Consider the following 12,309-nt stretch of genomic DNA (forward strand, 5'->3'; position numbering starts at 1 on the left):
TCCTCCATTTTTCTCTCCCACCCTCTCCTTGCCTCCTGTGGTTCCTCCCTCTCCTGTCAGCCTCCCCCAACCGCCCCCCACCCCCACCCCAGCAGGCCCAAATTCAGACCTACAGGGAACACCTGTGCCCTCTGTCACCATCTCCCTCTCCCCTCCAGTCCCTTCCCAGCCCCTCCCTCCAACCACCCCCCTGGGTATGAAGAGATTCCAGAGCACAGAGCTTTTCAGTTACACTTAGTATTCAAAGATTATCCTCCCTTGGTTTCCTTTCCCCCCTTACTATTGTTATTCTTGTTTATTTTTATTTTTTACAAAACAGGAGAAAAGAGTGAACTGGGTTGTGGGGAGGTGACACGTTTCTCCACAAAGGTACAAAATTGCCTATAGAAAGTCAACCTCAGAGTGCCAAACCGGCTGCCAAGATCAGGCGTTCCTGGGCATCCCTCTCCCCAGATGTCCTTCAGATCCGACCAGGGACCCACTTTGGGAGCGGTCACCCCATGGTGGGGAGGAGAGGCCTCCCTCAGCCCTTGCCCAGGAGGGGAAAGAGCAAGCAACTGAGACTGTGCAAAGAAAGAGAAGAGGAGGGGGCGCATCCTGTGGGCCAAGGGCCTGGGGACACAGGCAGGGGACATCCAAGCAGAAGCCCGGGAGCCTCTGGGCACACAGACAACGAGGGGGGGTGGGAGGAGGCTCTGGCCAGAGTCCCTCCTGTCCCTTGGAGATGCTCGTCAGAATGTCAGCGGACAGGCTCCCGGAAGGTAAGGGCAATTTTTTGGAGGCGGTGGGAGCGCCCCCCTGAGGCTACAAAGCCCGTCTGTCTTGGTCCAGCTGCCAGGCCTCAAGCACGCGGGTCCATGTCACTTTCCTGGCAGGGCATCTGGCCCAGATCGCTTCCCTTTTGGTAAAAAGTAGTCCTCGTTATTTGTCTACTGCTGAGAGCGGGCCGAGCTTCAGGAATTTTGTAGCAATAGTGGTGATGGCGTTTCCCCTTCCGAAGACCGGGACAGCTTCCTTCCAGGGTTCCAGGGCAAGACAAGGGGCACGGATACCACTCGAACGGAGGGGGCACTCCCCCAGCCCCAGAAAGCCCAGGCCGGAAGGAGAGGCCGCCCACCCGCCCCCTGCCTGGGCTGACCACCGCCAAGGTGGGCGGCTAGCCCGGCTGCCAGCAGGAGGACAGCCAGAGCCAGGATGGCTATGAGCCCTGGTCGGTCCCCTAAGGCTCTGCGGCAAGGAGCGGCCTCTTTAGTCCTGGTCCATACACATGCCAGCTGGGTGTGGGCATCGGCAAAGGCCACTTGCAGGCAGGCCCAGTACTCCGTGGCCTGAAGGAGGCGGGTGATGTTGTAGCTGTGGGTTCCCCTCGGCAGGCGGGCCAGAGCAGGGGCCCCCTGGCCCCGGGGGGAGGAGGCGCTGGACCAGGTGAGGTTGGTAGAGACTGTGTTGGGTGGGGGGACCCAAGACAGCAGGATGTGGTAAGGGTGGGTCTCCTGCACCCGGAGCTCCAGCCCCCATCCCTTGTCCCGGCCCGGCTGCGGGGGGGCCCGGCCGACGACCACGTTAACCGTCTTACTGTCAGCCCCCACCAGGTTCTGGGCCACACAGGTGTACAGGCCTGTCTCTTCTGCCGTCACCCTCCGCAGCTCCAGGGTCCCCTCGGGGTACACCCGGTACTTCCTGCCAGCACGGGCAGGCGTCAGTCGAACCCCGGCTGGCGTGACCCAGTAGATCTCAGGTTCCGGTTCAGCCAGTGCCCGGCAGTGTAGCACCAGGCTCTCTCCGCTGGCCACCTGGAGGCTGGGGGGGAAGCTGCGGGGGGAGATGAGGGGCAGGCAGTGGTCCGTCATCTCCCGGAAGGGCACCTCGCGGACTGGGCGGCGCTGGAGGTCGGGCGGCTCGGCGCACAGGGTGGACTGCGGCTCGATGAAGCGGACGCGGGTGCCCGTGGCATTGGCCCAGCGGATGACGCAATCACAGCGGATGGGGTTGCCATGGAGACCCACCTCCTGCAGGTTGGGCAGGGACTCCACCGTCTGCTGGTGCAAGGCACTGAGAGCGTTGTTGTTGAGCATGAGGGTCTCCATCTGGGGCAGATGGTGGAAGGCGCGGGGGTGGATGAAGGACAGCCGGGGGTTGTTGGTGATGTCCAGCTTGGTCAGCTCGGGGAGGTTGACCAGGGCGAACTTGTCGATGGAAACCAGCTCCTCCATGTTGTTGAGACCCAGCTCCTTGAGGTGCAGCATGTTGGCAAAGTCCCCAGGCCCCACCCGCTGGAGCGGGTTCTTGTTCAGGTCTAAGAACTTGAGCCCGGGCACCTGCTCCAAGGCCCGCCTGGGCACCTGGGCCAGCTGGTTGTCATAGAAGGAGAGGCTCTCCAGGCTTTGCAGCCCCTCCAGGGCGTAGTCGGAGATCTCCCGAAGGTTCATGCCTGCCAGCACCAGGCTGCGCAGGTTGGCCAGGGGCCGGAAGTTCATGTCCAGGATGGCATCTACCTTGTTGCCGCCAATCATGAGGATCTCCAGGTTGGGCAGCATCTCAAACCAGCGGCCGTCAACGGCCCTCAGCAGGTTGGAGTTGAGGTGCAGCCTCAGCAGGTTGCCGAGGCCGGCAAAGGCCCTGGGGGCGATGCGGTAGAGCTGGTTGTGGTTGAGATAGAGCTCCTGCAGGCTGGCGAGCCCCGCAAAGCTGTGGTCCTCCAGCCGGCTCAGCTGGTTCTCCTCCAGGTGCAGGCTCAGCAGCTGGGGCAGGGCGCGCAAATCACAGTCCCGAGCGTCCGAAAAGCTGTTCTGGGACAGGTCCAGCTCTGTGAGGTTGGCCAGGTAGTTGAGCTCACTCTGGTCCACGCGGACGATGCTGTTGCTCTGCAGCAGTAATGTCTGCGTGCCCGCGGGCAGCCCGGGGGGCACCGCCGTCAGGAACAGGTCATTGCAGTCCACGGTGGTGGCCTCACGGTAGGATGACCGGGGCGTATACCAGGGCCGGATCTGGCAGGCGCACTGAGGGGGGCAGGGCACACGCCAGGGTACCACGGGCACGGCGGCGGCGGCACCGGCCACCCACGCCAGCAAAAGGGGGGCCACGAGGAGCCTCATGATGGAGCCGCAGGGTAGGGAACCATCCGCAAGGAGAGTCTGGAGTCCTACTCTTAGCGGTTCGCAGGCCGAGGGTCAGCAGCCTTGCCAGGGCCTGGGGAACCGCCCTCCCGGGACGGTCATTCTACGTGGGGATGGGTGGGCATCGCTTCTTGCCCTCCTGGGTACGGCTCTCCATCCTCGTCCGCTGGGGCGGGGCCTGCTCATTCCTTGCCACGCCCCATCGGGGCAGCCCTGGAAGAAAAGGATGCACAGTCAGGAGGTGGCAGAGAAGCAGAATCTACTCCCTCCTCCCGTGTCACCCCTGCTTGACTCCAGAGGGCAAAGGAACGGAGAGACGGGGACAGCCAGGGCTCCTGGGTTCCGTCCTACAGCCCTGAGGCTTGGGTGTCCTTTTCTACCATCCGCTGGGGGAGGGAGCAACTGTGAGCCTTCAGGGAAGGGGCGAGAGATTGAACTGGGAAGCTTCCGGGAGAACTCGGGAAGGGGTGTACGTGCACGTGTGTGGAGGAGAGGAGATGCTAGAATGACCGTCATCTCCACAGTCCTTCTGAGCCGAGAGATGTGGAGTAGATTCTCTTACCTTCTCACATCTCCCCTGCCCTCTTTGGCTCACTGGGTAAAGTTTCCAGGCATCCCTCTGAGCAGTGTGTGTGTGTGTGTGTGTGTGTGTGTGTGTGTGTGTTTGTGTGTGTGTGTGGAGGGGACGGCGGTGGTTGTGGAAATAGTACAGATTCGAAATTCCAGTGTGGGCTCTCAGGACTCTGGAAGTAGAAAGGCAATGGTCCCTGACCCTACACCCAGACAGGCTGGGGAAGTTGGTGCTCCAGCCTGGGGTCGGCATAGGCTCTCCTAGTGTATGGCTTTGGTTTTTGCCAACTTTCCCGCCTGGAGGCAGGACCTGCCAACAGCCTGACTGAGCTCCCTGGAGGAAGGTGGTGGGGTTAGGAAGCCTGGGTCTGAGCTCCTCAGCGCTGCAGGTAAGACCTTACAGGACCTGTCCCTTGCCGATCTCCTGGCTTCTCTTGCTGTCCTCTTGCTGTTCGCCTCTCCTTCTATGACGTCCTGTCACACGTATACATCCCAGAGGCCCTTGCCTCCTGCCTCCCACTTACCAACTATGCACAGCAACGCTTTTGAGTTGAAGTTACCCTGACGTGCCCCCCTTCTCGTGTCTCCTCATGGCCTCCTAGACAAGTCCTAGTGGTTCTCCAAGCCTCTACTTAAGGTCAGTCACCTCCTACAGAAGCTTCTCCCATCCCCCTCCCCAACTCCCGGCTGGCTAAGGGGCCCACCTTACGCTCTTACAGTGCCCCATGCTCCCTTCTGTCATAGCCTGGACCACACCACATGGAAATATCTCCCCAGCTGGGGACCTGTCTTGGTCATCATTGGGCTTAGAGCACACAGCAGGTGCCCGGTGAATGTGTACTCTACGAATCAATCTCTGTGGCCCCAGAGCCCCTTCCCCCAGGAGGTCGCTCACCCCGCCCCCCACCCCACAGCCTAGAATCTAAGCCACTGTTTCCCACCTCCTAGGTATGGGTAATCCAGGCTCCCACAGACCCCAAGGCCAGGCTGAATCACCCTGGAGGCAAATCCAGCCTTGGTTTACAACGAACATGGGGGAAAAACCAAGGGGCCTTCCTGGGCCCGGTCCCCTCACGAGTAGAAGTCCGATTTGGGTAGTTTTCCAACCGCGGGTTATGAGGGAAGCACACCAACACTTACTCGTCACCTGAGATTTGCCAGGACTCCACAGACTCTGAGTATCTTATTTCACTTAACCGTCAAAACGAGCCGGCAAGATAAGCATTAATATAATACCCCCAGTTTGCGCATGAAAAAATTGAGGTTCTTCGAGGTTAAAGAACTTCGCTGAAGACACGTAGCTGGTAGGCGGCAGGAGACGGGAATCCACCCAAGTTCTGGGGTTGTGCCATTTACATCACGTTTCTTTGTCCTCAGGTCCGGCCGCGGGCCGGGTGCCCATTCTCGTGTCCCGGGGCGATGCGTTCTACCACCTTCCAGGCAGGTGCCGCTCACCTGGCCAGAGGGACTCTTCGCCCACCTCCCCCTGCTTCCAGGATGCTGGGGAGGGGAGCGGCTGGAGGCGCCGTCCCTCCCCTGAGCAGGAGAGTGGTATGCCTGTTTACATTTGACTACCTCCCACCTTCCTCTGCAGCTATTTCTGAAGGTGGGAAAACAACCGTGACTTAAAATGCACAGAGGTTTTGCGTGGGGGTGTGTGTGCACTGACACGTAAAACTCAGAGCAAACAAACACACGTGCGCACACGCACGCACGCCTGCATACACGTGCAGCGGGAGCCCAGGGAACCTGGCCGCCCAAGCTAGTGACTGGTGGGCAGGAAGAGGGCAGGGGACTCTGCGGTGTACTGTGTGGGTGGAGAGGAGGCAGGAACGAACTGAGTCCCAGGATGGCCCTGTCACCGAACGGGACCTAGGCCGGTGGTCCTGTCACACGTACACATCCCAGAGGCCCTTGCCTCCTGCCTCGACCCGGCACGAGAGAGCAGAGCCCACAGGCGAAGAGATCCTACTCTGACTTCCCACCTCCCGCCAGAGCATGCTGGGAAAAGGGATCGGCTTCTCAGAGCCTCTGTTCCTTCCGTCTAACATGAGGTTGCCGTTAGGATTAAGGGAGCCGAGTGGGGCGCACCCAGAAAGAGCTCAATAAATGTCAGTTGCCTCTCGGCTCCGGTCCTCCCCCAGGGCTGGGAGGCTCTCCAGCGGTAGGACTTCTCAGGGGGAACAGAAAGTGCGTCCAGGTCCTCCACGAGCCCCTACTGGGCTTGCCCACCGTGGCCCAGCGTTGCCTCCGGGTGGCATGGGGGAGCGAGGAACAGAAATAGATAACACGTCACGACATTAACCTCCTCCACTCCGGCAGGGCTGAAAACTGCAAAACGATTAGAAGAGCGCAGGACAGTCCCAAAGGGCAGAGAAGCCTGCAGTGAGTGGAGAGGGGTCTCCCGCCAGGCCGGGCCGGGCCGGGCCGGGCCTCCCCCTTGGCCTTCAGACGCGATCTGAGCCGCAGGGGTCTCTCCTCCACCACCTTGGCTCTAACGCCTCCGTTCTGCGGAGGCTCAGCTGCGTGGCGGGGATGAAGGAACCACTTAAGACTGAATTCAAAACCTTTTCCTCCACCCCACGCAGCAGCCCCTCTGGCTGGGTGGGTGAGGCAGTGCACCTGCTCCCCCGCCAGGAGCCCAGGGCGGGCATTCGGCGCCCAGAGGGAGGCGGTGGCTCAATGACTCACGTTCGGCCGCACCTCTGATCCCAAGGCTTGGCAAAGGCCCAGACGAGTCCTCCCCCTCGCGGCTGAGCGCACAGCCCCTTCCAGGGAGGAAGGCAGAGCTGCCCACTCACCTGCCATCGCCGTCTCAGGCTGTCTTGCACCTGCCCACCCGTGCAGGCTGATTAGCAGTTTCTGCCGGGAGCTGCGGAGAAAGCTAATTGTCTTCTATCTGTGATCTCCGGGGTGAGCAGGAGTTCACACGACTGCGTGGACATTTTCCCCACCTGGATTTCGAGCTCCTCGTGGCGGGGGCCATGCCGCACACGCTTTCTGTGCCCCCACGGCACCAGGCGCAGGGCCGAGCACGCGGAGGGGCCTTGTAGATGGACGCCAGTGGGGAGCCCCCCCCCCCATCAAGCCCGCGCGTGGGCAGAGGGGGGATTTTGTAGTCTCATCCTGCAAGGGAAGCAACTGAGGCTCCGACGGGTCGCATGACTCGTCAGAGGTTGAGCAAACGTCCACATGGCCGGGTTGGGATTCAAACCTAGGCCTCGGACTCCACAACCTGGGCCACCAGCCCAGCCAAAGCTTGCCGCCTGGTGGATCCAGGCCGGCCTTACGGGAGCAGAGCACGGGGCTGGCCCCGTGTGCCTTCAGAGATGACCTGGGTCCTCAGCTCCTCCGCCCCTACAGCCACCTGATGGGCCCCCGCACACACCATTCCTTGATTTGGGGCTACAGCGACCCCCCGCCCCCGACTTGGGGGACAGCAGAGGGAAGACATTGCTCCTGCGTGAGTGTGGCTGGGCCGGCACCGCAAACGGACAAACGGAGCCAGCGGGCTGCACGTGGACTCTCGCCCTGCCCTCCCCTCTCTCCCCTTCCCTCCGGCGCGGCCTCCACCCAGCCTCCGGAGCTGGAGCCAAGGGTCCGGAAGGAGCAGCGGCGGTGGTGATCGATGGCCTGGCCTTCGCTGCTTCAGCGTCAGGTCCCCCTGAGCTGCGGAGACAGATGGGCAGCGTAATCGAGTGTAGCGTTGATAAACTCCGGCCTCCTCACCGGCAGATAAGCGCGGGGTGGGAGGGGTGCAGAGGGAGGGAGGCCAGCCCTCCATCTGCGCACCTGGCCTCCTGCTCCTCTGGGAGGGGAGCCCGGCCCCTCACTCCCACCTCTCATTTAATCGCAGACAAGCAGGACCTCAGAGCTGGAGGAGACCTCCGCATTTATCTAGTCTTGCAGAGTCTGAATTCCATAAATAACTTATGCAAAGGAGGAGCGGTGGAGCGGGAGGCCCGGGCTCTGCCATCAGAGTTGGAGCCTGGCGCTGCCGTGTGACCTTGGGCCAGGCAGGCGGCCTCCGGAGCCAGTGCCTGAGCTGGGGAGTGGGGGTAACAGCCTCCTCGCAGGGCCGCGGGGAGGAGTGCGGGAGTCCCGGTGCAGGAAGCGCTGCGTTCCCTTCGTTCGCCCCCCCTCACCCCTGCCTCTCCTTCCATCTTACCACCTACTTCTCATCTCTCACCTCTTGTGATAAAGAAAAATATTCTGAAGTGTGACATATGTACAGGAGAGTGACTACATGGCCCTCGTCCGAAGCGCACGGCTCGATGAGTTTCTCCGTGAGTAGGTACCCAGACGGCCACCACCCGGAACAAGACGTAAATGTTTCCAGCCCTCCAGAAGGTTCCCGTGTGGCCCTCCCGGTCAGTCAATATCCAGCCCCCACCTGGACTTAACCATTGTCCTGACTTCCGTCACCATCAATCAGTTTCATCTTTTAAACCCAGAATTCCTCTTCCTTCTCCATCACAACTCGGGACCGGGGACTCTGGAAAACAGTTGACTCTGGCTTTAGGGACCCCCCCGGAGCTTGACGCTTGAAATTCCCTCGCTTCATCTTCCTGCCGCAAAGTGGGCTACACTTCTCGGGGTGTCTCGCGGGACCGGCCATCTCCAGGAAGGCGGGAAGGCTGGTTCCTCTCAATCCCCCTTTGTTCTTCCACAAGTCCCATATCTGGAAATCGCTCTACACCTCGGGTCCCCCTCTCCCGGGGGGCTCCTCAGGGCTGGGTCTGTGAGTGCCATGTGCTGAAGGCGGGAGGAGGGCGGGAATGACCTGGCCCCACGCAGCCCTATGCCTCTCACCTGACCTCCTTCACCCAAAGCCCTGCTGGGTTTTGGCCACCCCCCGGGGTGGCCCTATTGCCTCCTTTCCACCCCTACACTCCTGGGTCTTCTCATTACGGAGTGTGGGGCACCAGGCAAGAGGACAAACGTGGGCGTGGCCAGGAAGGAGAGGCCCAGACCTGCGGCTAGCTGCCCCCGGACCCCTCCACCTGGCTGCCTCAGAGCCTCTTCGCCTCGACTTGTCCCACACCCCATGTCTCCCACCAAGCCTGCTTTCGCTCCGGCCGCCCCATCTCTGTCCTTCGGCACCGCCGCCCAGCAGTCTCCGAGGCTGGACATCTCTGCCACCTTGACCTGTCCCTCTCCCACCTCCCACGCCCGCCACGGTGCCTGCACTTCCTTCCCCCTTTCGTTTCTTGTCTTGGCCCTTAGGATAGCCTCTCCTGGGGCCGCCTCCTCACCTCCCTCCCAGCGGCCCTCTCCTTCCCGGGCACCCCATGCCCCCACCAAACAGGACTTGCCAGTTTCTGCCACACCTCGGACCCCTCCACGCTGCACAGCCCTCCTCCAGCTTCAACCTCAGCCACAGAGGCCCGTCCCAAATGCTCCCTCCTCTGTGATACTGTCCACGATTCCCTCCAAGAATGGTGGGCTCTCCCACCGCCTCGCAGTCCCCGAGACTCTTGGGACAGACCTCCTCCTCCCCGACAGCACCTTCCTTACTGTCCGTCTGTGAGCCTGTTTTCCATACGAGGCTGTGAGCTGCTGGAGGAAAGGGTGCTTTGTTATTGATCTGCGTGTCCTCGGAGCGTGGCACAGCGCGCACTTTCCCGGTAGGGGCAGGAGATGTGCTGCGTGAACGGTGAATGGCAACCCGTCAGTGGGTCATAAAAACAACTTAAAGTGGGTCACAATCTGCATTTCAAAAAAATGAAATACAACAGAAAACGCCAGAGCGCATTGGCGGTAGCTAGACTCAGCACCGTTTTGAGAAGTTTTATGCACACACATTCACACTTGGGTACAGACAAGAGCATGAGGCAAAAACCATGCAGTTTTTGCCCTTGGGTCACAGTGATCAAAGCTCGAACACCATTATTCTACTGAACATCTCTCTTTGGTAAGGTGAGTCCCCTCCGCTCTGACGCTACTGGACGGGTGACATAAAGGAGTGTCTCAGGAGACAGACGGGACATTCCCGAGCCCCTTCTCTGTGCCAGGATTTCTATTTGCTCCCCACGACCTGAGAGGTGGCTGCTTCACAGACCAGAAGGCTCCGGCTCGGAGCTAGGGGGTCAGACCAAGGGCCCGCAGCTAGAGTGCGGAAAGCCCGGCCTGGAACCCAGGGTGTCATTCGCCAGCCCTTTCTATTTCCACGGCTCTGGTGCCACAAGCTGACATCTGAGAGTCCGGTGGTGGGGGCCTGGGGAGCAGGGAGGGAAGCGGTAAGGTATCTCCTGGGGAAAGGATGAGGGTTCCCTCCTCCACCGCTGCCCTACCTGCCTCTGCGATGTGAGGAGTCAGCGTTCAGTAAAATCCCCTCCTTGCCCCGGAGGACAGGGCCTTGTCCCAAGCAGAAGTCCCGGCTGGCCTGGGCAGAGGGTGCTAGAGTTCTGGGGTCCGGAAGGGAGCCTGCCTCCTTCCTTCTTAATTAGCAGGGGAGGGCGCCAGGAGGTAGGGCACAGCCACCGCTGTCTGGGGGCAGCTGCTGGGTCCTGCCGATCATCTGCCCACCCGCAGGTAGCCGGCCCGGACCCCTCTCCCCCTGTCCTGGCTCCCAGCCTCCCTCCATCATGAGCCGGCTGGTTGTCGGCCTGTCTCTCCCACCAGGACCGTGAGCCCCTCAGGAGAAGGAACTGTGCTCGAGTCGCCGGTCCCTCCCACGGTCTGGCACACAGTAGGAGCTCAGGAAACATCTGTGGAAGGACAGCGAGCGGGAGGGCAGGAGGGAAAGGAAGGCGAGGAAGGGCAGGTGGGGCAGCTCAGAGTCTGGGCTCAGGCCCTTCCGCCTCCTTTCTTGCCACCCGCCAGGAGACCACACTCGCTCCCAGGGCCCGTCTCCCTTAGGTTTGCACCCCTGCCCCTGGCTTGGGCCTTCCCTCGGGGGGGGGGGGGGCGGGAAGAACGCACTGCTCTCTGACTCAGGCTTCTGCCTCTGGATTCGACCTGCTCCTACGATGGTCTTCACCCTTCTAGAGCTCTCCAGGCCCCTCCTCGGGAAGTCCCACGGACTCCATCAAATCCCGTGAGAGCTCGGGTTAGAGGTGCAGGGGTAGGCGCTAGAGGCAGCTCTGCGCCTGAGTCCTGGTGCTGGCTGTGTGACCTCGTGCGTCGTCACTCGGGTTCTCCCTCTGGACATGGAGCGGTAGCCTTGCTCATGGGGGAACCTGAGAAAGATGATGTCTGTAAAGCGCCTGGTGTTGAGTAGCGCCCCCTTCCTTTTTAGTTTGTTTGAGGCCCGGTCCCTGGCTTCTAGACCACCTTTGCACCAAGCCAGCACCGGACTGCCCCCGTCAGTGGTCGTGTGGCCTCGAAGGCAGGCACCTTCTCCTAGGGGCCCTACCACCGCGGGCTGCCGGTCCCTCCTTATGCAGCCAGCTACCCTCCAACTGTGATCCTGTTTCTAGTCTCCAGGACAGTCGCGGAACTCAGCTCATTTACAGGTCACTGATGTCTGACACAACTCGCACTCAGGAAACAAGGCGGCTCCTCCTGGCTTAGGTGAGCAGTGCCTCTGTTTCCCCCAGGTGCTCCCTGGAAGCTGGGATAGGGCCCCTCCTGCAGCAGAGTTTAGATGTTTCAGCCCGAAACATTCCACACCGGCCACAGTCCCAAGTCAGGGTGGGGGGCAGCCAAGCCCGGCTGCTGACTCACAAGCCTCTCCAGCCTCCTGCCCTGGAGCTCCCCTTGGCCCTCCTACGATCAAGTGGGCATGGTGGGAAGACCCTGCACAGTTCTGGAAAGGCTCCCTCCCACAGCCAGTGTCCCAGGACATCTCTTCAAACACAGTAGGTCCCTGGGAGCCAGGCGCAAGGGCAGGGGGAAGAGCGGGAAGATTTCAGAGAGAGGCAAGCAATGCTCTTTCCTGCCCCTGGGCCTTTGCACGTGCAGGGTCTTTGCCCAGAAGTCCCGTTCGTCACTCGCGCACCTTGGGCCCTCCTTCCCATCCCCGAGGTCTTCCCTGACCGCGGCCTCTCCTACAAATTAATCCATCCCTCTCTCCCCCCGCCATCCTCTGAGAACCCACACCCAATACGATGTTCGATGTTCGTCCCTTCCCTCAGATTGCGAGCTGTCCCAGCACGGCGCTGTGGCTTTGCGGCCCTGGAAGGAACGGAGGGAGGCAGCGCCGTCTGACGTGAATGGGGAGCTAGGTGAGGAGGTTTCTCTCTCCATAGTGTTGGGGTGCGGACGGAGGGAACCCCAGGGCACGCTGGGGGGGGGGGGTCAGGGGAGATGCCTGGCCGGGGAAGGGCCTGGGGCCCCGGGGCAGCTGAGGAGAAAGGCAGAGCGAATGGGGAGCAGACCAGTTAAACGAGGAGAAAGGCCAAACCCCTTCTAACGGAAAAGGAAAATGAAATCAGAATGAAAATTGATGAGGCGGAGAGAAAAGGAGACCCGTTTCATCAGCAGGTTTGCCAGACGAAGCTCGGAGATAAATCACGCGGCGGAAGGAGCCCCGGTGCCCGGCGGGCCTCGCTGCCTTCTCCCTCTGTCAGCTGTCTCAGGCAGCCTGGGAGATAAATGGCTGCAGCTGAGGCCCCGGTGGAGGCGGTTTCCTCCCCGAACTGCAGCGAGGACGGCCTGTCAGTCCTCGCCACCCCCTCCG

The 12,309-nt window shown here is 61.3% G+C and overlaps 1 protein-coding gene across 1 annotated transcript; it reads right to left on the minus strand.

Moving 5' to 3' along the window:
* Positions 1-259: 259 nt before the first annotated feature.
* LRRN2 (leucine rich repeat neuronal 2) lies at positions 260-3,400 on the minus strand. Its single transcript, XM_032591831.1, has one exon. It carries the CDS (start codon positions 3,093-3,095, stop codon positions 954-956), a length of 2,142 nt encoding a protein of 713 aa, XP_032447722.1. The 5' UTR covers positions 3,096-3,400; the 3' UTR covers positions 260-953.
* Positions 3,401-12,309: the final 8,909 nt, after the last annotated feature.

The sequence above is a fragment of the Lynx canadensis genome, chromosome F1 (genome assembly GCF_007474595.2).
Source record: "Lynx canadensis isolate LIC74 chromosome F1, mLynCan4.pri.v2, whole genome shotgun sequence".
Taxonomy (NCBI): Eukaryota; Metazoa; Chordata; class Mammalia; order Carnivora; family Felidae; genus Lynx; species Lynx canadensis.

Bases quoted from the DNA above. Each gene is read 5' to 3' on its own strand.
- LRRN2 (XM_032591831.1), bottom strand. From the start codon at position 3,095: ATGAGGCTCCTCGTGGCCCCCCTTTTGCTGGCGTGGGTGGCCGGTGCC.